General features: G+C 38.8%; 1 protein-coding gene across 1 annotated transcript in view; it reads right to left on the reverse strand.

Annotated features, from left to right (window-relative positions):
* Positions 1–4,521: 4,521 nt before the first annotated feature.
* Positions 4,522–21,557, reverse strand: part of tktb (transketolase b) — a 101,391-nt gene continuing 84,355 nt past the window's right edge. Inside the window, exons 13-14 of the mRNA XM_039774416.1 lie at positions 5,208–5,327; positions 4,522–5,128 (exon numbers count right to left, since the gene is read on the reverse strand). Coding sequence (XP_039630350.1) covers positions 4,956–5,128; positions 5,208–5,327 — 293 coding nt within the window. The 3' untranslated portion in view covers positions 4,522–4,955. The remainder of the gene's footprint in view (positions 5,129–5,207; positions 5,328–21,557) is intronic.

The raw sequence follows: 21,557 nt of genomic DNA on the forward strand, positions 1-21,557 counted from the left end.
TTTGGTAGAATAAATTTTCTTTTACTCTCTTCTAAACTTCCCTCATTTGACCATATACATAAAAAGGACATGGTTTGAAGATGTAACTTAATGTTTGCAATTCTATGCATTGCTTTATTTCATGCGGCTCAGTCTAATTTTAAAATACAAAATGAAAAAAGAATGCATGTGAGCAGAACATCGGGGTCACAGTTAAGTGTTCTTTATTTAACTTCAAGTTGAGGCAACAATGTGACACTGCAAAATTAATGGAAAATTAAGATTTAGGTTTATGATACACAGTTGCCTGATAGTTTATAGAAGCACTTCAGTGTGCTTAGCCCAATTTCAAAACACATCAATCCATTCCTGGTGTTGTCCATGTTGTCTGAAACATTTAATTGAGGGGGCACTGTAAATTATAATATCAGAGAAATTAATAGGTTTAAATGTTAGATGCAAACCATTACTGGTACTGTTTCTTTTAAATATGTCAAAAAAAAAAAAAAGTCATTAAACCATAGCATTTTCACATTCACATATACCTTAAGACTAGTTAAAAAATACTTCACTTTCCAAGTACCCTGGTGAAATATGCAACTCGCTAGGAGTTTAACTTAAAACATGCTACCCTGAACCGTGAAGGATTTGATTAGGTAATCTAATTTCTTAGATTTTCAGGTGCTTAAAAAATTCTACATCATAATCTGAATAAATTTCAGTTTGCTCACCTTTGAGAGACAATTAAAAAGTTTATAGCAGCCACCATTTCCAACCAAAACTCAAGGAGATAGTTACACAATCGAACACTGTCTATTGAAATACTAGATGCTAACAAGGCAGCGATTGCTCCACCCTCCCACAAAAAAAGGGGGGGGGGCGGTGTGTGGTGTCGGGATAGAAAAAAAAAAAAATGCTACAATTAAATATTTTTTTCATTTTCAGTTATTGTCTCAAGTGAAACAATACATGAATCATTAATGGAAACAAAACTAAACCTATTAATTTAAATAGTATATAGCATGTAATGAAGGGATTTATTCCAAAATACACACAATAACCTAAAAATGGGTTTAAATTTATACAGAAATTACTTGCATTTACTTCTATTACATAACCATATTAAAGAATGAGCCAGTTGTGGTTCACATCACTTAAGAGAAAACAAAAGTTCTCATTTTGCTAAACAATGTGGGACAACCATCCAACTTAGAAATAATGGTTTCTTGGTACCCAGTTCTTAAATTCTTCTCACTTAATCATTCGGATAACCTACAAGTTTACATTCAGTTAAGAAGCAGAAACCACTTTTAGTTAGTTTGAAAATAAAACTGTAAATGTTTTCAAACAACCCAAAGCACTATTTGATATACAGTGGTGTGAAAAACTATTTGCCCCCTTCCTGATTTCTTATTCTTTTGCATGTTTGTCACACAAAATGTTTCTGATCATCAAACACATTTAACCATTAGTCAAATATAACACAAGTAAACACAAAATGCAGTTTTTAAATGGTTTTTATTATTTAGGGAGAAAAAAAATCCAAACCTACATGGCCCTGTGTGAAAAAGTAATTGCCCCCTTGTTAAAAAAACCTAACTGTGGTGTATCACACCTGAATTCAATTTCCGTAGCCACCCCCAGGCCTGATTACTGCCACATCTGTTTCAATCAAGAAATCACTTAAATATGAGCTGCCTGACACAGAAGTAGACCAAAAGCACCTCAAAAGCTAGACATCATGCCAAGATCCAAAGAAATTCAGGAACAAATGAGAACAGAAGTAATTGAGATCTATCAGTCTGGTAAAGGTTATAAAGCCATTTCTAAAGCTTTGGGACTCCAGCGAACCACAGTGAGAGCAATTATCCACAAATGGCAAAAACATGGAACAGTGGTGAACCTTCCCAGGAGTGGCTGGCCGACCAAAATTACCCCAAGAGCGCAGAGACGACTTACCCGAGAGGTCACAAAAGACCCTAGGACAACGTCTAAAGAACTGCAGGCCTCACTTGCCTCAATTAAGGTCAGTGTTCACGACTCCACCATAAGAAAGAGACTGGGCAAAAACGGCCTGCATGGCAGATTTTCAAGACGCAAACCACTGTTAAGCAAAAAGAACATTAGGGCTCGTCTCAATTTTGCTAAGAAACATCTCAATGGATTGCCAAGACTTTTGGGAAAATACCTTGTGGACTGATGAGACAAAAGTTGAACTTTTGGAAGGCAAATGTCCGTTGCATCTGGCGTAAAAGGAACACAGCATTTCAGAAAAGAACATCATACCAACAGTAAAATATGGTGGTGGTAGTGTGATGGTCTGGGGTTGTTTTGCTGCTTCAGGACCTGGAAGGCTTGCTGTGATAGATGGAACCATGAATTCTACTGTCTACCAAAAATCCTGAAGGAAAATGTCCGGCCATCTGTTCGTCAACTCAAGCTGAAGCGATCTTGGGTGCTGCAACAGGACAATGACCCAAAACACACCAGCAAATCCACCTCTGAATGGCTGAAGAAAAACAAAATGAAGACTTGAGTGGCCTAGTCAAAGTCCTGACCTGAATCCAACTGAGATGCTATGGCATGACCTTAAAAAGGCGGTTCATGCTAGAAAACCCTCAAATAAAGCTGAATTACAACAATTCTGCAAAGATGAGCGGGCCAAAATTCCTCCAGAGCGCTGTAAAAGACTCATTGCAAGTTATCGCAAACGCTTGATTGCAGTTATTGCTGCAAAGGGTGGCCCAACCAGTTATTAGGTTCAGGGGGCAATTACTTTTTCACACAGGGTCACGTAGGTTTGGATTTTTTTTTCTCCCCAAATACAAACCATCATTTAAAAACTGCATTTTGTGTTTACTTGTGTTATATTTGACTAATGGTTAAATGTGTTTGATGATCAGAAACATTTTGTGTGACAAACATGCAAAAGAATACAAAATCAGGAAGGGGGCAAATAGTTTCACACCACTGTAGTTAAGTCTATTCAGAAAATATCTATACTAATAAAAGGCAAAGCCCTCACTGACTCACTCACTAATTCTCCAACTTCCCGTGTAGGTAGAAGGCTGAAATTTGGCAAGCTTATTCCTTACAGCTTACTTACAAAGTTAAGCAGGTTTCATTTCGTAATTCTACATGTAATGGGCATAACAGTCGACAACGTCCACCATATTGAACTTTATGACCCCATCTTCACGAAATTTGGTAGGCGGCTTCCCTGCACTAACCGAAATCAATGTACGTACTTAGTTCGGTGGTATGACGCCACTGTCGGCCGCCATATTGAACTTTCCAATGGTCTTTGTTACTTATGGGCCCATCTTCAAAAAATTTGGTACACGGGTTCCTAACACTAACTGAATCCTACTTACGTACATATATACGTCCATAGCCTGCAGCTCAGTCACCGTGTGAGGCGGCGTTGGGTCCCCCATCCCAACGCCTCCCACGTTGTTGGCTGCCTGCCTATATAAGGCCATCTGTCACACTGGTCTCTACATTCCTTTCCTTGCTTCGCCACGGGATTCACGTCTCCCTGCTGATAACTGCAGCCTTTTTTAATATTTTAGACTTCCTTTATCGTTCCACCGTTATCGTTTAACCGTACCCCCATTAACATGTCTATCGAGTCGATCACCATCGATCAAAGAACTGTCACTTACCAAGTGGTTTCCATGCCCGGAGATGGCACCTGCCTTTTCCATTCACTTTGTTACATATTGCACGGCCATATCAGGCTCACTCTTGATATCCGGAGAAACACTGTTTTATGTATTGAATGACTGGGACGGGTTCAAGGTTTGGACTGATGACGGTACAGGAGATAATTATACTACACAGGAACACTAAGAGTGAAATGCTTAAGCCCTCCAGCTTAAGCTCAAGCCCTTCAGCCCTATTGTTCTGCATGCGAGTTGATGGCTGCCGCTGAATTGTTCGGTTGTTGCTTTCAGGTGTACCGAAATGGCCAAATATTTTACACCTTTCGACAACTGCAAATGCCTCTTAAACATCTTATGTTCACAGGTGACGATTTCAGTAGTGGACACTTTGATGTTTATGAATGTTTAAACTCAAAAGCTGGATGTGAAGTTAGATGAAACCAGTTGTATGGTTACAACGCTGGACAGATGCCGACTGTCACTTCAACACAAGTCCTGCAAATGCGGTCGTAATTAAAACAAACCATGAAACTCAAATCGATTATAACAGCAGCAATCCAAGCTGTGAGATTTGAAACAAGATTACTTTTCACATGGCCAACTGTACGTTGCATGCTCAAGAGTAAGTTCAGCGCACAGCTTGGTCACATTATAACTGGAGGGCCAAACTGACAATGTGGTATATAAAAAGAGATACTTAAATTATTGGTATATTTTCCCTCAGTTAAAATAGGTTTAATTTTCTTCTTAATTTTAAGGCAGTACTTCGCAGCGCGGGTATTTTGCTAGTTATTCAATAAATGAGGGATAGAGAAAAATATATTGGTGTCTGGTCACACATTTAGGCTAACTAAAAGAGAAAATAAAACTAAACAAATTTTAGAATTACAAGTGTTTTTACTTTTACAATAGAAAGGATCTCTCTATACAGTATGTGGAAAAACTTGCATTCAGGAAATGGAATGTTTAAGGCTGTTACATTAGTTTACGTAGCACAGTATTACGATGTATGGTACAGTAACAGTGGAAGCACAGGTACAATTAACATACATTTCAGCTGCTGATGTAAAACTACAATGTTTTACATTCTAGTACAAGAAAGTAGTAATGGAATGTAAAATGGTTTAATAAGACCAGTTTTGAATATTTGTTGCATTTCAGAGTTTAACATTTAACTTAACACAAACACACAAAAATAACAGACCTAAGAAATAAGTGGTCTAATGTTTAAATGCATGTCCCAAAACAATACTGTAGACCATGTATTACTAAACAGGAGAAGCTTTTCAGAAGGAGACAACTGGGAAGGATTCAGTTTGCAAAAGTGGATTTAACTGCAGCAATTATATTCTTTGCACTGATTCCAAACATCTCAAGGAGCTCAGCAGGTTTACCACTTTGTGGAACACGTTTCACAGCCAACTGCTGAACTATAATACCAGGCTCTTCTGCAACTGCGCTGCATACTGCTTCTCCTAGGCCACCTACAAATACAAAAGGGAGTTTAGAAATCACAATCATCATATTATAAAAAGGCTACTCAAGCTTATATTCAATTCAAACCTTCTTTGTAGTGATCCTCTACAGTAATGATACGGCCACCAGTTGCACGAGCACTTGAAATTATAGTACCAGCATCCAGGGGTTTGATTGTGAAGGGGTCAATCACACGAATGTTAATTCCTATGGAATAAAAATCACAAACTGAAGTCAAAAAACACTACACAGGCATATGTGACCATCTCTTGGTTATTTAAGCCAGCATTTAGCCAGGAATGGTGTGCACAAGAAAATCCAGAATAGCAGATTTTGCATTTATAAGAAATCAACAGCAATCTTAGAGAAAGAGAAAAAAAAAAAAGTCATTCAGCCAAAGAGCGGATTAATCCCTTTTGCAAAGTATTAAGTTCAGATGGACCCAAAAGTCCACCACCAATCTACAGTACCTCGGAGGTTATTTAATGTATCTGCTGCTCACCAAATTCCTTCAATAATTTTCAACACTTCTCTCATGTCTCATCTTCACCTCAGTTTGCTTTAAGTGAAAAGCCTCAATCTTTTTACAAAGGTCACCTCTGATAGCCCTCAGAAATTCAGTCAAGCTGCTCTTTAAAAAGATCCATTTACAATTGAGAATCTAATCACATGGATACTAGAACTGTGCACAAAACTGTACATAAGTGAGGAAGCCTGTAACAGACTAGGAAATATCAGACATACTGTAAGTGCAAACAGCAAATTTGAGGGGTTGAAAAGATATTATAGTGGGAAAAGAATTTAATTACCCAAATACTTCTAAGATTAGCCCAGCATCATAGCACAAGACAAAGGGTCTCATGTATAAAACATTGTTTAGATTCCATGATAAAATGGTTTATTCCCAAAAGGCAAAAATAAAAAGTACACAAAAAAAAAACACACACCATACATGCGCCACATGTCACATCAAGTTCCTTTATAAAATTCAAATCAACCGACAAATATGCGCTTGTGGATTTGCTTTTATGCACACCTTCCATCAATAACCATATACAGCATAAAATTGCCTCTTGAATATTCATGATTTAATCACCATATAAAATTTGGTTACAGCCAAGTGACATCTTTACATCGAAGTATAAAAACTGTGCCAATGGTGAACCAGAAAAACATTTAATGGTCTCTCAGTAGAACTTGAGCAAGCATCAGCAGCCGAGTGCAGAAATCATCATCAATGTGCCATTATCCAGTGCCGAAGCTGCTCCCAGTACCCAGTATGATTTGATACAGCCTGCATGTCATATTGAATTTGTTTATTTTAAAAAAATAGCAAAGTAAATATTAAATGTTGCAATACATGCAAGTCTCTCCACATTTCTACGTACAACATCCAAACATGTCTGCACAATGCAGCAACCCTTTGTGCGGCTGTAATGCACCAAGCTGCCTATCAAGTCCAAAAACCACCATCTACCTTTGGTGATAGAATGGACCATTGGTTCAATAAGAGAGTGTGCTGCTAATGCCTTTTATTGTATTTCCTTACCTTGTGATGTATTCCCTATCACGCGAAAAGGAAGATAATACAAGAAGTACTGCAGTAAACTTTATTTCAAACCTATCAGTTAGAGGTGGGCCATCTTGTATAAGCAGACACATGCCAACATTAAATATTTGTGGTATATTATATGAAATAAAGTGCTTTCTGTTTATAAAAAAACAAATTCAATGATGTGTCAAAATCACAACATATGAGCAGTCCAATGCAACATTTGCATTAGGAAAGTCAGCAATTACTACAAATTGGCTTTTGATTTTGGGTTCACCCTGATCATGTTGAAAATTGGATCCATCAGGGAAGAAACCTAATTCTACATTAGAACACTCTAGACGAGAACAGACCATTCAGCCCAGCAAAGCTTGCCAGTCCTATCCCCTTTATATTAAAAAAAACACAACAACTTCCTAATGTTTGTGTGAAATTTAACCTTTACATGTTTCCAACTGTGTCCCCGTGTTCTTGATGAACTCATTTTAAAAATAAGTCTCCATCCACTGGACTAATTCCCTTCATAATTTTAAACACTTCAATCATATCACCTCTTAATCTTTTCCTTAACACTAGAATTACCAGAGCCTACGAAAAAACTCGTAATTCCGTCCCACCTTAAATCGCTGATAAAGAGAAGCTAGGAGCAGCTGACTATTACACCCCAATTTAGAACGTGCACGAACTTCAGCTTGATTGAGTATCTGGGAGTGAAGTGGAGTTTTACAGTGGAAATAATAGATCGTTGTTTGGAACACACGCATTTCATGTCTGTTCCGTTTCTACAGTAATCTGTGTCAACACATTGTTAAAACAGAAACGTTTTTTATATTCTAGTAGTAGATAACAAAATGTAGGCATAAACTATATAGTGTATGAAGCCTGAAGTCCAAATAGCAAAGAAACATTTTCACAAGAACAACACAATTGTGCTTTTATTCAAAAATATAACTGCAGAAACAAAAAGCCGCCTTAACATGCGACATTAACAGCAGTTTATTGTAATTGCCTCCGTGGTTCAATAGACTCAGCCCCCGCTTGGGAATCAAGAGGTCACTAGTTCGATCCTGCGCCCCTCCGTTTTGAGAAGTAAACTGCTCTTAGTCTTACTATTTTAGAATAAAATCATACATTTGATTTCAGTCTGTAACAGCCGGTGCAATTTATTGGTGTAAAAGTATAACAAAAGTGCACTTTTATTCAAGTGCACTTTTTCCATCGCCTTTTCCTGTAAGAAGCAATGTACACACTTCTCTCTATGCTGTGGTTTCTATTACACACCTGAAAGAAAGAGACAATACATGTGAAAATATAAATCGCACTAATGCAATATTATTTTAAAACGAACAGCGTCAGATCGGGTGTGAATTTATGCAGGAACTGGAAATTCTCTGATGCGGGACCTTCCCCCAGGGAAGAAAGTACAGTGTCAGGTGCTCATTCAGTGTAATAGAAACCAAACAGCAAGAGACACCAAAACAGCAACCAGTACTCAAGATGAGGCCTCACCAGTGCATTATAAAGGTTGAGCATAACCTCCTTGTACTTGAACTCCACACATTGTGCTCTATAACCTAACATTCTGTTAGCCTTCTTAATGGCTTCTGAACACTGTCGAAAAGTCAATAGCTTAGAGTCCACTATGACTCCTAAATCACTCCCATACGGTGTACTCTTGATTTTCTGACCCCCATGGTGTATTCAAACCTAACATTTTTACTTCCTATGTGTAATACTTGAAATTTAATGTCACTAAATGTAATCTGCCACAAATCTGCCCAAACCTGTATGCTATCCAAGTCCTGCTGTAATGATATAACACATTCCAAATTATCTGCTAATCCAACTATCTTGGTATCATCTGCAAACCAGCTTGTTACTTATATCCCTATCTAAATCATTTATATATATTAAAAATAGCAGCGGCCCTAGCACTGACCCCTGTGGACCACCAATTATAACATCGGCCAGTTCTGATGAGGTTCCTCACACCATCACCCTACTTCCTGTGTCTGAGCCAATTCTGCACCCATCTAAAAAACATCAACCTGAACTTCCTCGTTTTAAATTTGATGCCCAACCTCAGGTGGCACCTTATCAAATGCTTTCTTAAAGTCCAGATTAATATCATATGCTCCACTTTGACCATATCCTTTTGTTGCCTCCTTATAGAATTCCAGCATGTTAGTAAAACACGACCTCCCTCTTCTGAACCCATGCTGACTGTTCAGAATAACTCCTATCCTTGCCATGTGTTGCTCAATCTTATCCTTAATTCCTTCCATTAATTTTCCTGTGATACACGTTCAGATTACTGGCCTATAGTTATTTGGACCAGCCCGGTCAACCTTTTTATATAATGGAATGATATTTGCCATTTTCCAGTCCTTTGGAATACACAAAAATATATGTCAACCATCCCATACAGATGGTATGACACTGTTCAAGGGGGACTTAAGATCCATAACCTGTGAACCAGAACATGCATCTCCAAATACCCTAATCCTGATAAATCATGTAATGGAATAGGGATGATGCGATTTCTGTGTGATCGTCTGTAATGTAGGCTTCACTTCAGCATATAACTCCAAGATGACAGCTCGAAGTCAACAATCAGATAAGCCAGACATTAGCCAAAAAAAAATATTGCAATCCCTGAAAACTCTCTCCTTGCATAGCCAGTCATTGGCAATATCCTCAAAAAGAGACAACACCGCCATTGCCAGTTATGCTGTACAAAATGCAGTACTCTCTTTTCACAGGCAAAATAGGCTACACACTATGGCAATTAGGGATGAGTCTCAAAAGCTGGTATTAAATTGGTACCGGTTCTGGACTGGTCAGTACCTAAATATGTTCTTAGAGAAACTGTGGTGCCGTCAGTATTTTTGTAACTTTAATTCGTTCTTACATTAGTGGTGTTTTTAAAATTCCTCACCATCTTGTAATGGCTGCTACACACGCAGCTGCACAAATAAAATATGCCTGCAGCACAAAGTGCAATTTGTCTTTTGTAATTTTTTGTTTTATTTATGAACTTCCCCAAAATCAATTGTTCTTGTATATAGTTAGTAGCACACAAACCATATAGTAATGATCCAGATGGAAATTCAAAGGGCCATGTACCTCAACAGCTTTCCAAGCACCAGTGGTCCTGTAATATAGCGGGACTTCGGCTCAAAATGAAATGCTAGTTTTCAAATAATTCATTTGGCCAGGTCAGTCTCCGTGAGGACGATTGTGCAGCTGTGGGGAGTTGGAGGTAATTGGGGCGAGTCGCACCTGCACATGAGGGTGCGATCATTCTCAATTACATAACCAGCTTCCTGCGGTGCATGATTGATTGAGAGACTGTGCACAGGGAGCCGTGCAAGTACTGTACAGGAAGGCACAGGAGGTGGTGGGGGGTAACGGCACAGAGAAATGGAGAGGCTTGGAGAGCAAGAGCAGCATCGGGGTGAAAGACAGGACGAGCTAGCCATCTTAAAAGAGAGGTCAGTGCAGTCAGGGGTCCCATGTGGAGTAAAGGATCGGTGCTTGAGGTATGGATCATGCCCACTGGCGATGTGGAGGAGTGGGCCCAATCAAGGTGGAACCCTCCCTAGGGATCCGAGGGACGACTGCGTGCGAGAAGGCAGGACGACAACCGACCCCCGAGCGGACTGATGGGGGTTGGTAGTGGGAGGACTGCGGTGGCTGAAGTCTCTTCAGCTGAGCACACCTAGGGTGAGCTGGAGAGACTGGGAAGAAGTGGTTTTTGGCTGGTGTGGCCCCAATGACTGCTGCAGGTTTTAATTCTTACATCTTAGGCTTGTTTAAAACCTTTAGGATTTTTACCTTTTTATGGATTTATTTGTTTATGGACATTTTGGAGCACTGCAATAATAATTTTTAATAAAAGCACTTGCACCTTTTTCTACCATCCCTTTGCTCAGTTTGATTTGTCCTCATTATACCAACTCATCCGGTTACAGAGGGAGTTCAGCCTGAAGGCAATTAATAAATGCTCATCAGTAATTAATACAGATCTCCAATGAGACTTAAAATTCAAACAAGTCCAGATGTTTCCTTCCCCGAAGCCCCCATTAGAAATGAACACAAAAGAGCAGTGCTCAGCAACATGTCTTGGTAACACTAGAATCTCTAAAGCCTACCAAAATATTTGTAATTCTGGGCCACCTTAATTTCCTTGCACCTCATCAGCATTGTCTTTTTTGAAAAATCTAGACAGTACGGCATAAATGCAAATAATTTAATTACCATTTCACCACTAGATTAGCAATTTGTTAAACACATAAAAACAAGATTAAATAAAAAATGCACAGAAAGCGGCACTAATATGAACAACAATTTCCATCTCTAATACCCATAATGATCCTACAATTTAGTTCTGCTCTTCCGAGACCTTAAATTATGGCCTTATTTAAAATGTTAGAGCATTAACCAACAAGACGTTTCCCATCAACGATCTTAGTGATAGAAAAATCAGTTTTACTGCATTAAGTGAAACGTGGCTTAGCTCTGATGGTGTAGCGGTTTGAATTGAATCTTCACCTCCGAATTACAGCATTACTAATGCAGTTTGCCAAGGTAAGAAGGTAGGCGGCGGTTTAGCAAATATCTACTTGAGCTGGTTACAGTGTAAAGATGTTGGCTTTGGTATATTCAAGTCCTTTGAGTACCTTGCAATGGTTAATTCAAGGAGTTTCTCAGTTTCTAATGTTGTCTGTGCATAGACCTCCTAAATACAATGCGTCTTTCTTTGAGGAATTCTCAGATGATGTCAATTATAATTATGAATTATGACACATTCCTAATAGTTGGAGACTAACTTTCATATCTATAATCCGTGACCTGAAAGCAAAAGAATTTATGAACCTCCTGGACTCTTGATTTGAGCGAGCATGTTAGTCAGCCAACACACAAATGCAGAGCATACATTGGATATAGCAATTACTCAAGGACTAAAAGTTGATATGAATCAGATTGTTGATATTGGTTTATCAGACCATTTTCTCTTACTATTTAATGTAGAAATGACAGAATTAAAAAAAAAAAAAAACCCACACGAGAAGCATTTGTAGAGCTTACTTAATAGTGAGGGATAATGTAAATAGTAAGGAGGAAATTTTCAATACTAAAGTGAGAGCTGCTGCGGACATAATCACTCCTGAAAATACAGAAAATCCTTCAGCACTGTTGCACCACGAAAAGACACAAAGTGTCCGATTTAAAGAAAACATGCTGGAGAGCCAAGTGTAAATGGAGAAAAACTAAACTGATTATCTATGATGAGATATTGAAGGCTAAAATAACAAAAACACAACATAGTCCGTCTTGAGAGGCGGTGCTAGTTCTCTAAAATTCCAATACAATGCTAGTAATCCCAGAGTTTTATTCTCTACAACTGATCGTCTGTTAAATCCATGTCACTCAATGGAATGGCTCCAAAAAACTTCCAGTGAAACTTGAGAATTTTGCTATATTTTTTTAAATTACAAAATTAAGGATTAGAAATATAGTACACTCCCCCAAAACTGATCCTCCTAAACCCTGGTACTCCATGTTAAACAAATTCTTTCACCAGGATAGATTTACGTAATTCATATAAAATAATTTCTCAACTGAGACCCTCCACCTGCATCCTTGACCCAATACTACTTTTTTTTTTTTTAAATATAAATAAAAGTATCCGGTGTGCTAATTGATAGTTTTCTTGACATAGTACATTCATCATTAGATAATATTGGGTCGTCCCAGAGTGTCTTAAGACTGCTGCAGTTAAACCCCGGTTCAAGAAAAATTGACTCCTCTGCTTTTGAAAATTTTAAGACCCTTTATAACCTGCCTTTCTTAGGTACAATCCTAGAAAAGGCAGTCATTATGCAGCTAAATGACCGCCTCAATAAAACATGCTATTCTTGATAAGTTTCAGAACAAATCATAGTACAGAAACTGTACTTGTTAAAGTAGTAAATGGCTGGCAGGTAATTGCAAACAGAGGCTGTGTATCAGTTTTCAGCCTCTTAGATCCGAGTGCCACATTTAATACCATTGATCACAATATTCTTAGAAATCATCCTAGTTAATGGGAGGGCCTCTCTGACAGTGTCTTAAATTGGTTTGAGTCTTGCCTGGCAGATAGAAAAATTATCTGAAGGCATAACGTAAGCTACCACAGCTATGCTGATGACACACAACTGTATTTATCAATAGCGCCTGATGACCCCGAGTCTTGGTTCACTGACAATTGTCTTACTTGTTTCTCTCAATGGACGAGTAGTAATTTTCTCAAATAAGGAGAAAACAGATATTTACTGTAATGCACTCCTCTCAGGACTACCCAAAACAAGATATAAAAATTGATTGCAACTAGTCCAGAATGCAGCTGCCAGTACCTTAACTAGGAAAAGAAAATCTGTGCACATCTCTCCACTTCTAATGTCACCACATTGGTTACCAGTGCCATTTAGAATGGACTTTAAAATACTGCTTACAGTTTACAAAGCCTTCAATAGTCTCGCTCCATCCTATATTTCAGAATGCCTTTCACTCCAAATTGTAACTTCAGATCTTCAAATGAGTGTCTGTTTAGAATTTCAAGAGCTAAACTTAAGTGGTGGTATACATACAAACACAGGTCATAAAATTAGAATATCATGACAAAGTGGATTTATTTCAGTAATTCCATTCAAAAAGTGAAACTTAAACATTTAAAATGCATCAGTCTGTGTGTAATGAATGAATCTTTATTTCTTTTAATTTTGATGATAATAACTGACAACTAATGAAAGTACCAAATTCAGTATCTTGGAAAATTAGAATATTGTGAAAAGGTTCAATATTGAAGACACCTGGTGCCACAATCTAATCAGCTAATTAATTCAAAACACCTGCAAAAGCCTTTAAATGGTCTCTCATTCTAGTTCTGTAGGCTACACAATCATAGGGAAGACTGCTGACTTGACAGTTGTCCAAAAGACGACCATTGACACCTTGCACAAGGAGGGCAAGACACAAAAAGTCATTGCTAAAGAGGCTGGCTGTTCAGAGCTCTGTGTCCAAGCACATTAATAGAAAGGCGAAAGGAAGGACAAGATGCGGTAGGGGAAAAAAAAAAATGTTTTCAAGCAATAGTGATAACCACACCCTGGAGAGGATTGTGAAACAAAACCCATTCCAAACCGTGGGGGAGATTCACAAAGAGTGGACTGCAGCTGGAGTCAGTGCTTCAAGATCCACCACGCACAGACATATGCAAGATATGGGTTTCAGCTGTTGCATTCCTTGTGTCAAGCCACTCTTGAACAAGAGACAACGTCAGAAGCGTCTTGACTGGACTGCTGCAGAGTGGTCCAAAATTATGTTCTCTGATGAAAGAGAATTTTGCATTTCCTTTGGAAATCAAGGTCCCAGAGTCTGAAGGAAGAGAGAAGAGGCACAAAATCCACGTTGCTTGAGGTCCAGTGTAAAGTTTCCACAGTCAGTGATGGTTTGGGGTGCCATGTCATCTGCTGGTGTTGGTCCATAGTGTTTTCTGAGGTCCAAGGTCAACGCAGCAGTCTACCAGGAAGTTTTAGAGCACTTCATTCTTCCTGCTGCTGACGAACTTTATGGAGATGCAGATTTCATTTTCCAACAGGACCTGGCACCTGCACAAAGTGCAAAAACTACCAGTACCTGGTTTAAGGACCATGGTATCCCTGTTCTTGATTGGCCAGCAAACTCGCCTCACCTTAATCCCATAGAAAATCTATGGGGTATTGTGAAGAGGAAGATGCAATACGCCAGACCCAACAATTCAGAAGAGCTGAAGACCACTATCCGAGCAACATGGGCGCTCTCAACACCTGAGCAGTGCCACAGACTGATCGACTCCATGCCATGCCGCATTGCTGCAGTAATCCAGACCAAAGGAGCCCCAACTAAATATTGAGTGCTGTGCATGTTCATACCTTTCAGTTGGCCAACATTTCTAAAAAAATCCCCTTTTTTTGCATTGGTCTTAATTGATATTCTAATTTTCAGAGATACTGAATTTGGGACTTTCATTAGTTGTCAGTTATCAAAATTAAAAGAAATAAACATTTGAAATACATGAATGAATCTAATATACAAGTTTTACTTTTTGAATGGAATTACTGAAATAAATCAACTTTGTCATGATATTCTAATTTTATGACCAGCACCTACCTGTATGTATGTATATAAACTGCTAAAAACTTATTTTAAACATGGCTTTCTCATAGCTTCATTTTAGTGTAACCCTGATATTCTGTATATGCATTATCATCATTCCTGGTGGCTCCGAAATCCATAGCAACCCCTACTTTCTGTGCTGTTCTTTTCCCGATTTTCTGTGGTGGCGACCACCCAATCAAAGCACCATGCATTCCCTACATTGGATGGATTGAAGGCCAGAGGTCAACATGACCATCACTGTCTAATTCCTCCATGTGGAGCCTGAAAACCATGAGGACTGAGATCATTTACGTTAGGTAGAATGCCTAGAGGGGGCTGGCTGGTCTCGGCCTGGAACCCCTGTTTTTGTTTTTCCTCCAGCCACCTGGAATTTGTTTTTTCTGTCCTCCCTGGCCATCGGACCTTACTTTTATTCTATGTTCATTAGTATTGCCTAATTTTATTTCTGTATTTTTTTCCTCTTTCTTCATCCTGTAAAGAACTTTGAGCTACATCTTTTGTAAGAAAATGTGCAATATAAATAAATTTTGTTGCTGTTCTCGTCAATCAGCACAAGCAGCCTATTATCCCCGTCCCCCACCGAGCCAGCTGAAGTCAAGTCAGATGCAAAATTCTCAGAGCTGGGAGTTAAGGTGTATGGAATTGTATAGGGTAAATATTATTTGGAATATAATAATCTGTGTAAATGTAGGATTACAGGAAATACGAGGAAACAAATTTTTCATGTTTCTCTATTATAATAAAAAGATCCTGGGACGAGACTTTTACAGAGAGATACTTTCACATCCCGCGAGACGAGACTTTGTGCCAAGAGATTTAACCACGCTCTGGGAGCGTATGAGAGTAGATGACAAAGTAGAATGTCGTAATGAATACAAAAAATGTTGGCGTGATACACATGCAGAGTCGGTTAGAGATAAGATAGTACTAAAATTTGAAAGTCTCAAAAAAAAAAAAAGTAAAGATTACATTAGCACAAAATAACCATTTATTTGATCTCTCTTTGCTGTTCTGTTATTTCACTGAGGAATTTAAGTCGGAGACTTCTAGATCATCTAATTAGTGTTGCCATCAGGGAAAAGTAATGTTTCTTCCCAATGAAGAGGCTTATCTGCAAGAAATAAAAGATTTGTTGTTTGGTGAAAGTGAAATCCACATATGTGAGAAGCAGAGACACGAAGGCAAAATGTTGACGTCAAACGCATGTGTAAAAACTGAAGTCCAAATATCATGTAAACACTTTAACAAAAAGGTATAACAAAACAAGTGCGTGGCTATTCAAGAATATAACTTACTCAATTTACATGTTACTTGCAATGTGTAAAAACGAACACCAACTAAACTGAAGCCAACTATCAATTGATACAAAAGTAGACATCCGTTTTGCTGGTGTAGAGGTTAGGACTGCTGCCTCGCAATAAAGAGGTTGCAGGTTCAATTCTGGGTCCTCCTCACATTTGCTGTTTTGAATAGTGAGCTGCTATTAGTTACTACTACAGCATATAATAAAAACATACATTTGATTTGAGTCTTAACAGTCGGTGTAAATTTATGGTGCTTGTTAAAGCTAGTGCTGAAGGGATAAAAATCAGACAAACAAATGCAGCTCAATTGTTTCTTCTTGGTGTCTTGTTGAGCAAACACCACAGTGTCTATGGTGGATGTTATGTTGACGTGAACGTTAGTGTGCAAGGAAAAGGTGTTATATGAATGATGGATTAAAAAAAATTCAAGAAAAAAAAAAATAGAATCATTCAGAAGTGGCTTTATCAGGAATCCAACAATAAAAATGAATAAAAAAAAAAAAATGTTCAAATGACATGTTATTATGAATTTCCATCTACCAGGAAAAGTAATATCTTTTACAAGTACAATAAAATTTACACAGGATGTTAGACTCACAAAATGTATGTGATAACAGCAGTTCACTGTATGAAAAATGCAGACACGATGCGGGACTCTAACCTATTACCTCGCCAATACTAAACAGTAGCTTATCCTCTGCACCATTTGTGCAGATCCACGATGGAGCAGCGTTACCACTGTGAGAAATGGATGAAAATGAAATTCACAAATGCATGTGTGCGAACGTCTTAGGGCCGATTTATACTTGATGCTCAGAACGTGTACGCGCCCACATCATGGCTGCCACAAGTTCCCAGCGTTCATTTCATGCGTCCTCTGAAATTAACGCGATGCGTGCGCGAGTTGCAGTACCAGCAAAAAGTTGGGGGGCGCAGTGTGCTAAAAGTCGGAACATGACGACAGTATCTGTTTACTACCTACATGTGACAGAAAGCCTCTATGCAGATCCTACGGGATGAATGCTTCGATGTGGTGAAGCAAATTGCCGACATACAGATGCATTTGTGGTGCTTTTATATTCAAGCGTTGCATATTCCAGAACATAAATGATCCAAAATATTTTAAAAGTCTCATATACCATCTTTTGTGCCGTCTTTTTATTTTTGCAACTTAACAGCAACATAATGTATATCGTTATATTTGAGCCACTGAGAAAAAAAAAAGGACACGGTGAAAACGTGTATTTTGTGATTAAAGAGGAAATTTTGGCTTTAATCTCAAAATGTCCACTTTAACCTCGTAGTTTACTTTATCATTAATGCAGACCATCGTAAACGTCATCCCAGTTTTTAAGCGCTACGAGCTTCTTGGACTGGACAGCAGCGGAAAGCAGCAATAGATTGCCACACAGAACAAATTAAAATGTACGATATTCCAAATCTCTGCACATTTAGAATCTTTAGATTTATACTTGATATCACTTTCATGATGAAATGCATTAAGAGAGTTACATTTTACACAGTATTCATTATTTAAACGAAATTATGTTAATAATTACACATAATGGGGGAATATGTGGGGTGTCACGATGGTGGAGCGATAGCACTGCTGTCTCGTAGGAAGTTATGTTGCTGGTATTTTCTGCTTGTATTCCACACTGTGCTCCGGATTCCTTCCAAAGATATGCAGATTTGGTGCCGCTAAAATGACGCTAGTGTATGCAAGTGCTTGTATTCACCTTGCGATGAGCTGAGGCCTCATCAAGGGACTGTTTCTCACTCGTGCCCAATGCTTGCTGGAATGGGCACATCCGTGGATTGATGGATTTAATCATTAAGCATCCTTTTCAGAGATATTGCGGTAAGGTGTCATCGGAATTTAAGTGTTCTAGGCAATTCACAACACAGAGAAACCGAACATGTTCTCACCATGCTAATATCTCGCACTGCCACCTGGCGGATTCCTCCAGATTTACGTAAAGTACGAGCGCAAGTATGAACACTACAACGCTTGCGTAGTTGGAGCGTCCGCTGCAGCATGCATTGCGTGAAGTATAACTCCGGCCTTAATGTGTACCGATTGATAGTTGAGCTTCAGTAACATGTCAAAATCGGGCAATTTCTTTTTCTTTGGTTTTATCTATACTAATAAACTCACTCACCCATCACTAATTCTCCAACTTCCCGTGTAGGTAGAAGGCTGAAATTTGGCAGGCTCATTCCTTACAGCTTACTTACAAAAGTTGGGCAGTTTTCATTTCGAAATTCTACACGTAATAGAGATGCACCGAAATGAAATTCTTGGCCGAAGCCGAATAATACTGAAATGCTTGGCCGAAGGCCGAATACCAAATGCGGTGTTTTGCATTTTTTTCCCCATTTATTTTGCCAATTTTTTCACCATTACAATAATTAAATAGTAAAAATTTGCTTTTTACTATTTTGTGTTGCTTTTCAGAAAAATAAATCAAACAACAAAAATACAATTTCAAAATATTTATTTAAACACTGAACATTTTTTTTTTTTTTTTTAACATTCAACAGATATTATACAAAAAAAGCACAATATAACTTAAAATAAATAAATTAGTAAAATAAAAAATATTTTTATTTGGCCATCTTTGAAGCCCCCCTTCTTGAATAGCCTATGTTAGGCCTATAACTGACTGCTGAAAGAATGTAACTCTGTATGTCTACAACAAGAAATGTGCATTGAATAGTGCAAAAATGTGGATGAACCCACAACAAATGAATAACTGTCCTAGACATAAGCCTACTTAGCCTACTTCTTCAGGAAAAGTGGCAGGTGGTTCTTTATGAAAAGTAGCTTCTCAGCTTTCTCACATGAAAGTCGGTTCCTCTTCTCATCGATGACATGAGATGCAGCACTAAACAGTCTCTCGCTGTCGGTGCTTGTGCATGGAGCAGACAAGTACCTGCAGAATAGTTGAAATTTTTATTGCAGTTTTCTGACAGTTGCTCATTTCAAAACGACCAAGGTCTTCAAGATAATGAAATGGTTGAAACCCAGTGTAGGCCTACTATTTTACTACACTGAAAATAGTTACATTTTCACAAAATACATAATATAAAATATAGGTAGTAACACTTTACAATGATTCCTTTTGTTAACATTATTGCATTAACTAACAATGAGCAATACATTTGTTATGGTATTAATTAATCTTCGTTAATGCAAGATAAAAAATATTTAGTTCATGTTAGTATAAGTGCATTAACAATTTTAACAAATAGGCCTACAACTTTTGATACTTTTTAATTCAAAAATTACTGTAAATACTGTATTAGTAAATGTTAACATTAAGATTAATAAATGCTTTTAATAAGGGTTTTTCATTGTTAGTTAATGTTAAAAATAGAAACTACTTCAAGTGTTACCATAATCCAAAATATAAATAAAATCTTAAATTAATTTCCCATAGAAGTAGCCTACCTGCGTGCCATCTGCGAGGTCGGGAAAGCGGCCTTGATTGGTCCTCCAAAATTCGAGAGGGTTATTGCTCCTGGGGATGGGGACTTCTGAGAGATAACCATCTAACTGTTGAGCTTGTCCTCTGTCTTGCAAATGGGTTATTCTCTTGGAGGATCTCATCGAACATGTCAGACAGCGAGACTGTACGCGGCTCATCTGTAGTACGAGCCTGTTTACTCTCTGCGCTGTTTTCATCTCCTGCGCTGTGCATCACCTGACTGACTGTCTCCATCACCTAGAGGCTTTCCCAAATCCAACTCGGCCTGGATCATTACTCGTGTGCGCAGCTTTTTCCCCCCACATCCAAGTAATGATCTTTATATCGTGGATCAAGCACAGTCGCGATGCAGTACAGGGGTTCTGAGTCTGCCTGACTAAATCGTGTGCTGACAGCTTCCAAGAGCGCACTTTTAGTTGTTTTAACTCCGTGGTCTGTTTCAGCCTTTTTGTTTAAAAGACGTTTTAGTGCTGCAAGTAAAGGTATGACGTCTGCCACAGATGCATCAGATGAGCTTCTCTTTTGTTATCTGCTCAAAGGGGGCGAGAAGAGAGAGAACGTTCTCGATTAACACCCACTGGTATGCGTCGAATGTGGCGGGCAGGTCATGATCTGCTATGTATGTAGCCAAGACTCGCTTTTGCGCAAAAAGGCTTTCCAGCATATAATATGTACTGTTCCACCTTGTGCTCACATCTTGTTGGAAACGATTTTGTGGCGTTCCAAACTGTTCTTGGATAGATTGTAGGCGCGCATAGGCAAGCGGTGAATGTTTAAAATGGCCAACAATTTTCCTGCCTATCGCTATCACATCTGCTATACTGCGCTGACTCAACAATCCCTCGTTGACCACCAGTTGAATTGTGTGTGCCATACACCGTATGCCTTTCAGATCACGATCTTCCATGGCTTTAGCCATATTTCTTGCATTGTCACCGCATGCACTTTAGATCGGTCGATACGCCAAGTGTCAAAAATGTTGGCGAATGCCTCGGATATGGCTACAGCTGTATGGGACCCTCTAAACTCTTGTGAGTGAAGCACAATCTTTTGTAGCTTGAAATCTGTGTTGATCCACTGCGCAGTTAAACTCGGCATACTGGTGGGGCTCACATCCGAGCTCCAAATATCAGTCGTGAAGCTGAGAGCTGCAATATCTGTAGCCAAGTGCTCATGGACGTGAATTAAAACGACGTTATACATCTCAGGTAAGCACACGTCTGAGAAATGCCGTCTACTAGGCATGGTGTAACGGGGCTCAATATGGTCTATAAGCCTGCGAAATCCAACATCCTCTACAACAGAGAATGGTTGATCATCCAATGCGATGAATTCCATTATCCTTTTAGTAATACCTTTAGCTTTGGCACGGTCATTGGCAAACTATTTTGCCTTTTCTAAGAAGTCAGCCACAGATGGAGTGGGTGTCTTAGGACTGGGAGTAGCTACTTTCCTTTTCGCTGCTGCTGTTTCCGTAGCCGCCGTGTCTTTCTCGTACTCTGCATGATGTTGGGGTGTCTTGATTTTAAGTGATAAATTAAACTTGAAGTGCTGTACGTTTTTGCAGATGTACCCCCTCTGGACAATTCAGCAGAACAGTGTCTGCAAACAGCCGTTTTTGCCTCTTTCTCCGACGCTTTAAAGTGCTTCCACACTGCTGACATTTTTGCTGCATAAAGCACGCGCCTCTCACTCTACGCGGGTTACTATTTGATCGCGTCATTAAAAACGTCATTGTTCGGCAAAATTTATTCGGCCTTTTTACTTAATTTCGGTTGCCGAACATTCGGTGCATCCCTAACACGTAATGGTCATAACTGGAACCTATTTTTTTGTCCATATACTATTATAGACTTCTGCTCGATGCCCGTGGGAGGCGGAGTTACGC

This window comes from Polypterus senegalus, chromosome 13 (assembly GCF_016835505.1).
Source record: "Polypterus senegalus isolate Bchr_013 chromosome 13, ASM1683550v1, whole genome shotgun sequence".
Taxonomy (NCBI): Eukaryota; Metazoa; Chordata; class Cladistia; order Polypteriformes; family Polypteridae; genus Polypterus; species Polypterus senegalus.